The sequence below is a fragment of the Notolabrus celidotus genome, chromosome 7 (assembly GCF_009762535.1).
Source record: "Notolabrus celidotus isolate fNotCel1 chromosome 7, fNotCel1.pri, whole genome shotgun sequence".
NCBI classification, from domain to species: domain Eukaryota; kingdom Metazoa; phylum Chordata; class Actinopteri; order Labriformes; family Labridae; genus Notolabrus; species Notolabrus celidotus.
In genome coordinates, this window is record NC_048278.1 from 20871320 (window position 1) to 20887467 (window position 16148).

At 38.4% G+C, this 16148-nt stretch overlaps 1 protein-coding gene across 1 annotated transcript; it reads right to left on the minus strand.

The window, feature by feature from the left end:
• Positions 1-3834: 3834 nt before the first annotated feature.
• Positions 3835-8534, minus strand: LOC117816473 (ankyrin repeat domain-containing protein 49-like). The gene is given in 4 exon segments (XM_034688759.1): positions 3835-4639; positions 7244-7311; positions 7314-7473; positions 8279-8534. Coding segments are annotated over 4 exon segments (822 nt in total). The 5' UTR covers positions 8396-8534; the 3' UTR covers positions 3835-4162.
• Between the last annotated feature and the right edge of the window lie 7614 nt (positions 8535-16148).

Sequence of the window (16148 nt, forward strand, 5' to 3'; positions counted from 1 at the left end):
CTGTTGTGTCTCTCAAACCTGGATTATTCTCTGCTGACCCAAAACATATGAAGCTCTGTTTTCCCAGCAACTAGAATATAGCTTCCCTGAAATTCTACATAAACCCTGCTTGTACATGCTACCAAAAGTTTAACATTGCACATGTTGAATTACTTTAGCTGCATTCAATGCAAAAACAAATTTCTTTATCAGTAAATAAATCAGAGTCCTTGTCTCTATCTCCAAGTCCTAAAGCAGTCAGTGCACAAGTCCAGTGCAAGTTAGTTGGACTCAAGATTGGGTCCTAGTTGGAGATTGGTACTAGTTTGGAAGAGAAAGTTTTCAAAAACTCCACTTGAAACCTATCTGGTCCTGCTGCCCCTCCACTCTGCTCTGAATGAAATGCTCTTTGCTGAGTAGATGTGTGGGCATTCTGCCTTATTATTTTCAATGTTCATAGAAGCTGTATTTTCTTCTAAGTAGATTCTTCTCTGCCTGGTGAGTGGAAAGGTTTTTATATTCCATTTGTAGGAGACGCTCTTAAGCAGTTCTAAAGCAGGAGATGCGGAATACATTTTGTCCAAATCCATGATAGATTTTCCAATTTCCGAAAGACATCCATCAGATTGCGTAGTTATGTGAGCTGCATATCATATTTTCTCATCTTTGATGTAGGCCTTTATTGTATCCGACAATGTACATTGTGATATGATGGGACAGTCATTTACGTCAAGGAAATAAATCGACATAAAAACTGGATCACAGAAGCCAGAGAAATGTCTCACAGATGAAACAAACTGAAGAAAAAGATGTCGATTTGAAGCTTGTAGAACATCAAGCTGAGGGCCATGAGGTGTCCAGGCCTGAGTGAGGAGCTTGATGTAAAATTTGCCTAATCTCTAGTTTATTTTCTGATCACATTTACTCTTTTGTTGGAAGTTCTCTGTACAGTCTTCCTTTCAGTTCTATGCCACGTTATGTCAAATTAAAATGTACTTCTTGTATGCGGTTTAGTGACATTAAACAAAAGAAGCCTGGAGGCCTGCAGAGATAAAAAGAGGGTGGATGAATAGGCATACTTCAAGTCTGCAAGGAGATGTATGTCTATTCTTCCCATTACTCTAAGATCTTGTATTATCTTATATCCCTTTTGTCTGAAAGCCATATAGTCTCTGAGGTTGTGACTGCATATTGCACTGAGCTTGCTGGCTTCTATTAAGAACATTTCTAAAGACTTTTTATTTAAAGAAGCATTTTGATATCACACACCACACCTCTGGGGAGAGCTACATGAGATAAATTCAAAAATCTGGCTGTCCTGAGTGACTTGACTTACATTTGAATGCAGAATCTGTAAGTGCAGGACCTGCTTGTTGTTATCATGTTACCTTTTGTATTTAGTCCACTTCCATAATAGCAGGCAGAAAAGCAGTCTGTGTGCAGAGTAAAAAAAGCAGAATACAATCAGCCAAAATAAAATCTTGGACCCATCTGCAGTCATCTAGCAATGTATTATATCACAAACAGCTGGTTTTCGAAAGACTCAGAGAAGTTGGACAGGCTATTATGTCAGACCTTGAAAAACTAGAAAAGTGAAAAAAGGTCTGAAACTAAGATTTTAATATGTTATTGCTATGACATTCAGCTTAGAACAGCAATAAATATGTAGATGCAGTGGAAATTGAAGCATAGAAGGTTAATTGCCAGTTCAAGTGGGATGATTCAAAAAGACCCTTTGAACTTCTTTGTGGAAAAGCAACTCAAAAGTGCTGCCTTCCCTTCCTGTCTCTGAGCCCTTCAACAGCCGTAGACTTTACCTTCATAGAAGAGTCAATGCTCACTGAGACCTTTGTCTGTGGGCAGAGCCATTGGGGAAAAAAACCACAACATGTTGTGCTGCGATTGAGATAATAGATGTAACCCCAGCAAAATGAGAAACAGAAGAAAGATATGGGCTGAGTGTTACAGGTTCATTCCATTCTGTAATCGACATGACAACCAATTGACAATTCCTGTTCGCCCTACAGAATAGTGGCTCTTATCTTATAACTGAGCAGAATCATTGAAGACAGGACTGAAATCATATTCATCACTCTGTACTGACATCCGCATTATATGGTTTTCTGAGTCCGTCAGTCAGTCAGTGTACAGAAGGGAAAATGTCATAGTTACCTGCTCTTCTTTGCTTCATACTTTAAGAGTAACAGATCCAAGATGACTTTAAGATGTGCAAGTTTCAGTTTGTGGAAGAAATTGATAAAATAATAGCTGTAAAGTTAGACTGTAGCTTTGTTTATAACATTGACAGCTGATGGAGCATTATTAAAATAAGGTTAAAAAAAATTGACATTTTAATGATTTTTTTATTCTACTCAAAATTAGCTCTGAATCAAGGACAGCTTTGAAGAAAAACCTCAACTGGTTTTGTTCTTGGAAAACATCAAACAGCTATTTTTATACACCAACTGCTCACAATATCAGCATACCACAAACTGAAGTGCATTACAAATCTGTAATACATGTGGCATTGTATCAAATGTATGACATGGACCAAATTGAAAGTTTCATTCAGGTTAATCTAATCCTCACTAAGTGTGAAACGTACACTGTTTCAAGTGTAAGGGTCAAAACAGGCAAGCCCGAACTTTGGTTTACGAGCAGTTATGAACTTGCTGGAAAATTACCTGGACTTAATCCTGAGAGCTCCTGCTGCAAAAACACAAGTAAGTGTGCAACGTGCAGGGAGAATCAGGGGAGAATGTGGTACTATTATTTAACTCTTTAAGACCTTGTGTCATTCGTCTGAGAACACATAAGCATACTTTTGAAGTTTTCTTTTGTAACAAGATTGCCTTTGACAACCATCAACTCTCATGTGAGACAAGTGAACCTTTCAGAGGTTTAGCAGGTGGTGAGTGTGACATGGCAGCTAAATATGATGTGAGAATTCTTGCCCAAATGTATCATTACTTAAACAAAAAGATGGCTATTCAAATCTTGTAGTCATCTGAAAAGTGGTAAAAAATTAGATGCAAAACTGAGAACTGTAATAGCACCATAGACTGTATAAAACATGGACGTAGTATCCGCGACTTCACCCATCTGTTCTGAAGAGCTGTTGTGAGGCCAATCGGCGGCGGCAGCCATATTGCTGCCGTCTAGCGATTATGTTGTAAAGAGGCGGGCTTTCAGCCTCCTAGCCAACAGCTACAGTGTTCCCGCAGGCAGCTGTGCCTCTCATTGGAAGACTCGTAATCTAAATATCTTCGAAATTGCCGCGTTAGAAAAAAATTCACCCCCGTACAGTGTGTGCCGATCGAGAAATGAGCTATCCAGACTACACTCGTCTTTGTACCAGGCAGTAAACGTGTTTATTTCTGCTGTAAAGATCAGCTTTTTAGAATTGGTGTGTAAGTGGTTTCCAGTACTTCCGGAGCCAGCCTCAAGCGGATTCTCGTGAACTGCAGTTTTAGCACTTCCGCATTGGACTCATATTTTTAGACCGGAGGTTGCCGCTTGAATAGCACCTGGGGTGCAAAGGGTTAAAAGGGTCGACACGGAATTAATAAAAACTTGGGGAGGTCTAGCATAAGGTAGGTCCAGCAGCATGACTGATTTAAGATTAAACCATTTTAACAAGCAGACAGAAGAAAATAATGGCTTCTCTTTAACCCTTTAAGATGAACTACGTTTTACAATTGGTTTCTCAACATCAAGCTACCTGAAAAAATTGTCTGCATTTCAAATCCTCTTGTCAATTTAAAGAAACAACCTGCAATATTGTGCTCACAGAAAGGCTTGGGGTCATGTAGAAAGTGCCCTCTCCTGTTTTTCAAAAAAAGAGACAGAAACAAATGTTTCAAAGACAACATTCATCCCAACACACATTGCCTTGAGAACATGACTACATACAACTTGTAATTGGAGACAGGAAATCTTGTCAATGTGAGGATATCTTTACATTCCGCTCGTATTGTGATCAGGGTCATTTTTTATACATTTACAGCTTATAGATTCACATAATGAATGTCAACAAACATAACCCTCCAGACTGCAGATTCTCCATAGACAACATCTGTGAAATAAACATTAATCTTCTTCATGTTCATAATGCCTGCAAGTACAGGGAAGTACAATCATGGATGCACAAAAGACATAAATATGTGTGTACACCTGTTTTTGTTCAGGAGCTTGTCACTACACTCACACAGTCTTCTACCATCTCAAACAGGAAGTAATGAGGTCCACTACGACGGGCGATCTCACTGGCCGTCTCTCCACTGCTGCTGCGGAGGTTAGGCTTCAAGTGTCGATGTGATAAGAGGAGCTCCAACGTGTTTGCAGAGTCTGTTTTTACAGAGCTGGCGTGGGAGGCGGCCAGGTGTAGTGGCGTGAGCCCACCATTGGTCTGAGCATTCAGCTCTGCTCCTTGCTGCAGGAGAAGGCTTGCTACAGTGACACGGCTCCAGCGGCAGGCGCTGTGAAGGGGTGTCCAGCCGTCTATAGTGCGAGGGTTAACCTTTGAACCAGCGGTAAGCAGTGCAGCAACCACATCGACATGGCCACTGTATGCTGCACGATGCAGTGGAGTGTAAGCATCCTCATCACAGCAGTGCACAAGTGAGGGATCAGCAGTCAACAGGCTCTGGACCTTAGAAAGCTGGAGGAAAACAACAGGAAGACTGAGCATCAAGACTACAGGGAAATCTCTTAAAGACATGCTTTACTATTTTAGGTTGAATAATTGCCTATTGCCGTGTTGATTTAAACCCTGCAACAGCTTTCAGCCTTCAGTTCAGACTGATTTGTCTGCTCTTTAAAAAAAACTCGTTGGTTGTCTAGTTTCATCTATCTCATTAGACTTGCTGATTAGTATCACTGTATTCCTCTGTATGGAGAGTAAAGTGTAATACCTATGTTGACTTGAAATGATAGCCCTGAGTTGAAAAGCATCCAAACGTTACATTACGACAAACATTACAGACTAATCAAATATTTCACAAAGGGTCCTTATTGCTTAGCGAAAATGGAAAAGGTACTCAAATGCTCTCCCTTATTGTAGAGTGCTCCTATTTAGTTTTGCACCTCCATTAATGTGATGTTCTTGAAAGAGACATATAAAAACATTGAGAAGAGCCTTAGTGAATCTGAATTCAGGTCCCAAGTATACAAACAGAAAAAACAGAAAAAAACAACCCTCAATTTCAACACTGCTTAGTTGAACTTCCCTGGCAGATGTGATCCATGTTATGCAAACTTGAAATGCCCTGTTTGCAATGCAGGGTTTCTGTCTGTAGCCTCCAGGAATAAGCTTTATTAATTATATACACACCGCTAAGCTCCCCTCCGAGCTGAATGAGACTACATTTACAGGCTGCAAGGTAGTAATCATGACTAGCAAACTAGTCCTAATGTATAAAATAGAAACTGTAAAAATTTAAAATCATGAAAATATTAAATAATACTTAGTATCAGTAATCCTCTGCTGTCTGTTTTTTTTAATCCACTTAAAGAAATTAAGTTTTATACCTTTAAGTTATAGGCAAGGCAACAGCATGAGTAAGCCATATTTTGAGAGTATCCCAGTGGAAAATTGCAATGCAACTCCCCCAAAATATAAACCCAATTCTAAAAGATGATGAAGAAATTCACAGATTCTTTGCTACTTTGTACAAAGGAACATTATTTTGAAATTTTTAATCTATTTTCTCAAGCAGTCCCTTACAGAGCAGATAACCTAGTTCCATCTTTACTCCTGAAAGACTCAGCCTCTCTGGAGTGTCCTTCATATACCCAGTCAAATAACTATCCTGTTACAAATTAGGCTAATGAATTGGTGGATGTTCTGCCAGGTGTTTCTATTTCAATTAAATATAGAGCATATACATCATACTTCAGCTGATGATCTCAACTCCCCTTAAATAACATTATTAGGTGATAGTTAGTGAAAGGACAGCACTTTTCGGCCTATTTAAAGCTGAAACTCAGAGCATAACCTGGTGATCTAGCCAGATCAAAACACTGTTCACCAATATGAACAAATACAGCTGTTCTCAGTTTTGTTTAACTGTAGTGGTCGGTAATGGACCGTTGGTCAGGGAGAAAAGAAAAGACACTTGAACATGTCACACTGGGCTCTGAAGAGGCATGTGGGTTAACATCTACCTGTTAAGTCCTGTTCATGAAAAAACCCAAGGTGTAAAGAAAATGAATGGATTTGATTTGTGACTTGTTTATTGAATAATTATCTATGCAAAATTGACTGTGTAAAGAATCTAATAAGGCAACTCTGGTAATGTTATTTTGAATCAGCAATTCATGGCAGCTACTCTATCAAATGCAGTTATTAGTCTCCAGTGGCTCTTCACTGAATCGTATAAACTGATAATACTTAAAACAGGAGGAAGACAAGGTATCCAACTGACAGTCCAACAGGTATTGCATGTAGTCGGTCTGTCTTTGCTAAAAACAGTATAACATTGATGTGTGTGAGGGAGGTGTTTACAGACAGTGGGGATACAACTTGGCATAGTATTAGTATGACAGGTTCACTCCTCTGTAAAATGCTAATGGACCCCGAAATCAGATCAACTCGCATGTTTTTTTGTATCTACTTTGTGCTTGGGATGTTAATCACCTATTAGCACAGCACCAGACTGATAAAATAGTTATGTCTATAGACTTAAGTATCAGTGTAACTATGACATCGTTTGTCCACAACAGATTACCAAGTAGTTAAATTATGGACTGAAATTACGCCACTAATAATGTATCTTACTGCATCTTTGAATCTGTTATTTGATCATAAACTCTCATCTGCTGTTAAGGAATTCCAATTGACATCAGCTTCAAAAACTCAGTGTATTAATTTCCTTTGGTCCAACTTTGTCTTATCATTGTCACAACCAATAATTTACATATTCATAATATTGTGTGTCCAGGTCATTGTCCTGATTCTGGGCACCATTGTGTCTCTCTCTTTACAAGCTACATTGAGTGCCGACCTTGTGCACCCAATAATATTATGCTGAACTTCATGTAATTGCAGTCCTGGATATTCTGATTGTTATTTTTATGTTGCTTTTCATATTTTGTGGCACAGAGAGGGAGTGAAAATGTCAATGTGGACAATAGAGCACCAAAGGTGAGACTGCTGAAAAAAAATAAGCTGCATGGTTTGATCCTGTAGCTGCATTGTCAATGTCCTTTATTACAAAGCACATGTCAAGTTCTGAGATTTGTGTCAGAACAAAACATCACTTACTCGATTGTTTTCCGCTGCCCACAAAAAGAGCTCAGTAGGTTTGTCTTTGAGAGTTTCTTCTTTTCTAGGTACCACTCCTCACTGTGCTCCCCCTCTTCCTCTTCATCGTCTTCATCCTCATCCTTGCTTCCTGTCCATAGGCTGCTTGCCCCTCGAGGGATCAGGTGCCCATGTGTATTCAGGAGCTCCAGCTGGTTGAAGTCTTCTGGAAAATCCATCATCCACTGTTTCTGTCAGATAATGCAAGACATAGTTAGGTCAGCATACCTGACATTCCCCATGCCTCTCTGAGTGCATCTACTCAGAGGAGGGAAGGATGGTTTGGAAAATGTTTAAAGTTAGACAATTAAAAAGAAGAGTCCATAAACGGATTCATATGTATTGTTCCCTGAGGCTTTAAAAATATTTTTTGTCAAGAGTTTTATGCCTGTCAAATAGAACTTCAAATCTTTACACTGTCTCTGAAAACTGAAGGCAGGATGTCCTCATCACTTTGCTGTTCCCTGTTCACTTGATTATGAATGGCATGGGAAAAAATGTGTTTTAAGCTGGTTAGTAAGGTCACTGAAAATGTCAGCTAAATAGATACCCAAACTGTGCTTGCAGTTCATTTGGACCAACAAAAAATACAGGCTTTTTTAAGTGAGCCAAAAAACTAAGGAACCAAGGATGCACATGTCCCCTTAGAGCTTTAAGTAAGTTTAAGCTAGTGTATCAGCTACGTATCAAACAATTAGCCCATAATATCAGTTACACAACAATATATCAACCTTGTGTTTAATGATCATCAGCAGAGCCACAAATTACAAGAAGTGTTGTTACGTGAAACACACAGATCTAAGTACTTTATAGGCTTCCACGCTTATTTGGAGAATAGTGGACGCTAAGGATACATAACATAACAATGTAACAACATAACGTAACAAGGTCAACAATTGAAGCCAATCATTCCGTATTAAACGATAGAAAATCTGTATTGTAAAATAGAAATATATCAGCTTGAAGTTATAAAAGCTGCTAGATTTCCTCTCTCACCTGCAAGTCTTTGCGGATCACAACATCCAAAATCGACTGTGAGTTGTGAAGACATATGGGATATGTAGTTGTCGACAGTGGTATCGTAAGAGAGGCATGTGTGTTAAAGGACACCATTACCCACAATCACTCGGTGTTGCCATTGTCTTTTTCTCTAGATTAGTATTGGGTAGTCCAGACACTTTTTCCACACGTTACTCCATCTGCTGTTCATTGTTGGCATTGAATAAATGTTGCCTGATGCAAAGAAAAAAAAACTTCTTGCAAACAAAGAAAACGTTGTGGCTTATCTGGTGATGCTTTGTGTCCTGTTCTTCCAAATTTTAAGTATTTTTTTTATATTTTCAATCAAAACTAATCATCATTACTTCATCATTTGACGAGAGGACAGGCCAACACAAGCTTTTGCCACTGATGGAGGACTTATAGTATCATTTATTTATTTATTTATTATCTATTTCCAATTTAGTCACTTTTATTCTACTTTATTTATTTATGTACTTATTTGTTTATTTTAAGTCGAGAATCTTAAGTTATTTTAATGGTTTAATATTTTAGTCTTTTATTGTCTTAGAAATGTATTTTACTTTGGTGATTTTAAATTTCCGGTTTTGAGTTTTAACATCTTATTTTACCTCCAGGTTTCGTCATTAAGATATCATGAGAGCGTTTCCTCAGTTCGTTCAGCAACTTCTTTTTATTTTTTATTTATTTATTTTATTTTATTGTTTTTATTACTATTGCTGCATTTTGTGTTCTTAACCTTAGGATTGTGGGGTGGGTTTGGGGTCGGGCTGGGGATGGGATCTTTTCTTGATTTATTCTATTTTAGGTTGTTTTTATGTACAGCACTTTGTGTTACATTTCATTGTATGAAAAGCGCTTTATAAATAAAGTCTGATTGATTGATAGTAACATAAAGTGTGCTTATGATAATAATAGACTGATCTGATTATTGAATATGTCAGAAACATAGACTGTAAATAAAAAGGTCAGAAACAGTGCCCACTCCTTTATGAAAATTATGGAAAACTTAGTCATAATCATGACATGACTAAAATATCAATACAAGCATGATAGTAATGAAAATATGACTCATAATCATAATAATAGCATCAGCAGGAGTCAAGCTGGCCAAAAGCAGCAGATAGTAAGACAAATTAACGTAGACTAGAAGATTGCAGGAGCTTCATGTATTTAGCCTCTTGGCAGTCTGAGCCTTCAGGAGCATAACTACATAGGGGCTGTTGAGCAATTAATCCAATTAGATTAGCCCAAATTACAACTTTGATAGGGGGAAAAAAAGAAAGACAGCTTTTAGCTTTCTCTTGAAATATAGGCACTCAGTCTGCCTCCCTGACCACAACCAATAGATTACGGCACTACCACAAGAAGTTTAAAAATAAATAAATAAATAAAAAGTTTAAAGTGATTTGCTAGCTCAGATTGTAATTACAGGCAGCATTAGACATCATTAGAGTTAAAGAGGTGCACTCATCTGGGTTAGTCATCCAGGCATCTTAATTCAGAGGCATTTCAGCTACTGTTGTTACTGATACAAAGTATGTCGTTTAGAAATATGAAGGTTTTTTCCCCAAATAATGCCTGGGATTTCATGCCAGTACAGATGTGGGTATGCAAGACTGCCAGCCCAGATGTAATTGATTTTCAAACCCTTGTTAGTTTTTAACTAATAAGACTTGCAGCAGGATTTCGGTACTATTACGCAAAAGCAAATCCTGTTCAAATAAAAAGAGGAAAAACAATTTAGTAATAACCCTTGTAAATTCATTTTTATACAAAGAATATTAGTTAATACAGGCCCTCTTTTTCTGCATAAACATAGACTAGATGTATACAATGTTGCTTTATGCACAACATACTATATAATACATATGTTGTTCTTGAGTGCCAGATAAAATTACCATTTAGATGCCAATCTGTCCATTTATGATCATTGTCATCGTCAGCAGTTGTTAACTCCCTAACCACCATTGACCCAGGTCAGATCCAGCGGCTCAGCAAAAAAACACGTTACACTCACTGATAGGAGCTAATGAAACCTTTTGAAGTCTTCACAAAAGCTTCTTTGGAAACCTGCAGGGAAAAGGGGGACAACTTGAATTTCTCAAATGCATTTAAATGATTAACTTCTGGAGCCCAGAGGGATGTTTCATATTAGTAACTGCATGAGCCACATCTCGTTCCTCTGTTGGAAAGGAACATCTTGTAAAGTGAGTATAATGGCTCTGGGTCAAACTTATGTCATAGTGTAAGGATGTGTTTCTGTTGGTGAAGACTTGATTAAAAACCCATTCAGATGTAATCATAATACTGTCGTTTCATCATAACTATGTGCAGGTCATTGTGAGTTAGTGGACATAGTCTTCAGCAGTCTTCTCAGAAAACTGTAGTATAGAATAAAATCTGGGGAAAATCAAGTGAAAAAATATTTAAATGCAATTGAATATAAATATTTGTAAACCTTGAGCCTTAAACAAGTAAGCGAAAATGATCTTAAGGTAAATGTGAATCATCTCTGATGCACTGTCAGCTGTTCCCGCCTGCTTTCAGTTGTTGTGCTATGCTAGGCTAACCTGTTTTTGTTTGTAGTAATATTTAACATGCAGGCATGGCATCAATCAAATATCAGTATATTTCAAAATGCCACGCTGAAGGCAAGGGATCATGTATGTGTTACATTTGAAATGAATTACGTTACATTAATGTAATCTTGGGTTTCTGATAGCAAATAAAGTGCTGAAACATGTGCAAATGTAGTGTATATTTACTACTACCTACACCAACAGTAAAGTGTTGGTTGGACTTTCTTGAAATTAGCTAAGAACTTTATTTAGCTATTAGCTCAATGTGGTAACATGTGCACCGACTGCAGATGTTGACAGCGTAGCTTCTGTGTCTCTGCCTGGTTTCTCAACAAAAGAGCCACGGTGTCCAGCTTCACTTGTGGGTAATGCACATAGTTTTGATAAGTACCTCATTCAACCCCACTCAAAAAAACCACACTGAACTATCCCGTTAAATATTAATGCTCAAGTACATCCAGATTGATAAATGATTCATTACATCAAGATCAATCAAAATTCAAATTTGCAAAGTGTCTCATCAGATTTCATTGTGGATTTTAGTTAGCTGTCAAAATATACTGACACTGGCAACAAACTTGAGGGACATATCAAAACAGTGGTAATAATGGTAATAACTACAGATTTGATATTACATACATGTCAGGAAATACTGAATTACTTAAAAGAAAGCAGTAAGAAATTAGTTCACATGTCCTGACATTCTCCACACTTCCTTTCATCATCATTAACCACTGCATGACAGGGAAATGTATCTGTGAAAGACTGAATATGTGATTGAATCTCTAATTGTTATATTCATGCTTCTGTAAGGACGTTTCAAGCAATTTTTTACTTGTTCTTATAAGATGGATCCAAGTTGTTAGTCATCAGTGATGAATCAGGGATCATAGGAATTTCTTGTGATAATAATTCAAAAATAAATTATCATTCACATCATATTCAGCACAATTTCTGTTGTTGCAATGACAGCACTGCAAATTTGCAAAACAATTTTCAACACCAGACTAGAGAGCATGAAATTTTAAACACCCACTTAATAATCAGAATCAAATTAATTCACCAGTCCAGCACTTTCCAGATGCTGATGCAATTTTGATTTGATTTCCCTCCCACCCAAAGATGACTGGTGATCAAATGTTACTGTCATTTGTACATTTGACAAGAATTATTTGGCAACTCCAGGACATAGCATAAGAAGGCAGAAAACATTATTTTTCCTTTCGATTTTCTGCCAAAGTAACAAAGTCAACCTGCCTCAACCTGCTGTTATTTTGGCATCTTTGAAGGTCATGTTTGTCCCTTTACACAGTAATTGCTGCCATCTGTTCCCCGCTCTATCAGATTTTAAAAATCAACAAGTGGTACTGCACAGCAATAAGTGGTTACTGTGCAAAAATGTAATTTCGGAGACACTTTTATCCAAAGCACATACGTCTTAGAATAAGTACAACACAAGCAACAACCATAGACTGTGTAAAATATGGACGTAGGATCCGTGACGTCACCCATCTGTTTCTGAAGAACTGTTTGAGGCCAATTGTCGGCGGTAGCCATATTGCTGCTGTCGAGCCAGTGTGACGTAAGAGGCGGGGTTTGAGCCTCCTAGCCAACAGCTACAGTGTTCCCGCAGTCAGCTGTGCGTCTCATTGAAAGACTTGTAATCTCAATACTTCGAAATTGCTGCGTTAGAAAAAATTCACTCCCCAGCCGATCGAGAAATTAGCTATCCAGGCTACACTCGTCTTTTGTACCAGGCTGTAAACATATTTATTTCTGCTGTAATGATCTGTGCTGTATGTGACTTCCGATACTTCCGGAGCCAGCTTCAAAGACCGGAAGGTTGCCGCTTGGCAACAACATAAGCAATGCCACTGCTTCGAGTACATTTGGACTCAGGTGCTGACATGCAGTGGGTCTATAACTTTCTCAGTTCATTTCTGCAGAACAGGACTCCGCAGATACAAATGTGGTTGGGTAACTCATTACACCAATGGGGACTAAGAGGATAGGAGACTAGCTTAGATGCATAGGTGTTAATGGAAAAGCTGAGTCTATAGCTTTCTAAAGGTAGAAAGGGACTCTGCAGGCCAAATAGAGTGGGGTAATTCATTCCACTACAGGGGGACAACAGAGGAGGAGAGTCTGGCTACTGACTTAGGGCCCTGTTGATATGAGAGTGTCATGTGTCTTTGGCTGGCAGGTGTGTGGCAGGTGAACAGGAGTGCAAACCTGAATGAGGGGCTCCAGGCTGGCAGGAGCTGTTAAGTTGCTGTTTTCTTAGTAAGAAGTAGGGTTTTGTATTTGATGCCATTGGCAAATGGGAGCCAGTGGAGAGAAATAAATGGAGGAGTGATTGTGCATTGTTTTGAGTCAATTAAAGACAAATTGGGCTGCTGCATTTTGGATAATTTGCAGAGGTTTGAATGTGCATGCAAGGAGGCCTGCCAGTAAGAAATTGCAGTGGTCAAAGCACAACATTAAAAGAGCCTTTACCAGGAGCTGTGTTGCATACTCTGACAGGTAGAGTCTGATCTTCCTGATTATATAAAGGTTAAATCATCATGACAGAGCAAAGAAGGCCACATGAGCCTTAAAGGTTTGCTTGCCATCAATCATGACACCCAGATTACAGGAAAACTAATTGGGCATGAGCTCAATTGATTCAGGTTTGGTAATTAACTGGGGTTGTACAAAGGGATTGACTAGAATGACAAGAAGCTCAGACTTTGACAGGTTGAGCTGAAGGTTACATTCCTTATCCATTTTGAGATATCAAAAAGACATGATGAGTTGAGCTAAGATTGTTGTGTCATTTTGGAATATCAGGAAGAGCTGGATCACCTGCATAACAGTGATATGATAAGCCATGAGAATGGATGATTGCAGCAAGTGGTGATAAATATTGAGAAGAGAATAGCCTATGCTAGCTAATGGTAGTGTTAGCTGGGATTTTGTAAAAAAAAAAAAAAAAATGTAACCAGATGTACCCAAGCAGTGGCATTTATTATCAAATTGGCAGATATTTGAAGTAAAATAACTACAACATTGGCTACATACAGTAGATACTGCAGCTTACGTTTGCATTCAACAAAATACTTGCATTGCTTTTAGTTAACAATGCCTTTATGGTGCCATCTTGTAATACAATTTTAAAGGAATTTATGCCAGAAATTAGTGATATGCTTATGTAAATTGTTGTCAAACAATAGCTTACTTGTCATCAATTGACCTTGAATAAAGCCTCATGTCCCTTTATATTTTCTCTGTTTATTTTCTCTTGAGATGCTGACCTGAAACCTGAAATACCATAGTGGATTGCATTCCTGAAATATTATAGTAGTACAATATTGGCCTTTGAACTTCTCCAACAAAAGTATGATGCCAGATGAAAAAGGCCTCTGGGTGAACATGGTAACATTATAACAATGTTAATTTGTGTTACTATTATTTGAAATAGATAAAATGTAACGCTGAATGTTATGATGCATTAATCAGAAAATCACCAGACATGGGTTAGAGAAGACGTGCAAGTAGATCATTTTAAAGCTGTATTGCAAAAATGGACATAATGTGTGATTTGTATTTGAACCTGTGGCCAAATGTTGTTGGCAAGCATCTCTGTAGCTGTACATTTCTAAAGTCAATATTTAAAACCATACTCCGACATATTGAAGGCAGCACTTGTAATGCAGCATAAAGAAAATACTTACTGGGTAATACTTCAGTGCATTAAATGAAGTTCAATACTGCTACTTCAAAGAAAGTATGTTATATGTTGTAATGTAGCTTGTGTTTGGTCATTGATCACTTGACAGTGTTGTTGTGGAGAGATAAATGAGATTAATCCGTTCCTGCAAACAGATTAATGCAGAGCCCCTGAAGGGACATGAGGGAATTTTCTTATGATGATCACAAGAACTATTGTTGAGATCCCAAGAACGTTTTTTGTGAGATCTTGCATATGTTCAATTCCAGCTGAATCTCTCCTAAGGTCTCAGGTACTTGAAATACAATCTCTGATTCAGCTTTTTTGATCAATAACTTATCAGCAGAACATTGCTTTTACAAAACCAACAACTGTTTTAACCAAGAAAGCGAGACAGCTACATTGTGACTTTCATCAGTACAGGCTGTCCCAACTTACCATGGATTCTATGTTTAGGCAGCTGTGATTCAACTACAAAGAGATTGTTTACAAACCTTTTCAAGAATGGTCTGAACTTTGTTGCACGAAAGCAATAAAGACAAGAGACATTTCCTCTGATGAGTTATTGGCCTGTGAACACATCTACATGTTTACATTTCATATACCTGTAACCTAAAGTAAGAACATTGGCAAGGCTTCTCAATAGTTTCTCAGGAATCATATTGGAACCCAATTCAGTCATCACCTTTCATTTTCAGACAACAAAAGGAATTAGATGTCTCAGGGAATGTATGCAAACTATGTCCACTTGACAGTAGCCACAGACTCTTTACTCTGGGAAGAGATAAACAAATCACCATCAGATAACTGCTGATGAGAGCCGGTAGGTCATTGCAGCAGGTGTGCAATCCCCCTGCTGTTGCTCCTCCACACACTGTTTTTTCTGCATTCACCAAAGCCTGCTGACACATGACTTGCTGTGACGCACAGCCTACAACCAATTTACAGACAGAAAACTAGATCTCTTTCCAGTGCTGAAAATCCAGAGCCTGAGTACAGACTGAGCATTTTATGTATCCATCCATCCATTACTTGAACGCTTATCCCGTTAGGGATACACGCACCACTCACACCTACGGGCAATTTAGAGTGATCAAACAACCTGCTGTGAACATGTTTTTGGACTGTGGGAGGAAGCCGGAGTACCGGAGAGAACCCACGAGAAAATGCAAACTCCGCACAGAAAGGCATCTGCCCGGCCAGGGATTCGAAACCAGGAACCTTCTAGCCTGTGAGGCACCAGTGCTACCACTGCACCACCGTGCATTTATGTAAACTCTGTAAATAGGGATATTCATTAACTAGCAAAAGTTTTTGGGCGTCAACCTAAAAATGACCATAACCCCCTTGAGGGATTCACAATATAACCCAACACCAGTTTAATTAGCCTACATATATATGTGTAGATGTATGCGGTGGGCTTTTATGTTGTGTTGTGATTGGAATGATGATGCTAGGACACTGGGATTCACTTTCTTTCTGCACCTCTGTTTATTCATGGCACAGAGACAGACAAAACCTCCATGTAAATATTAAAGACAGCTCCAGCTACTAC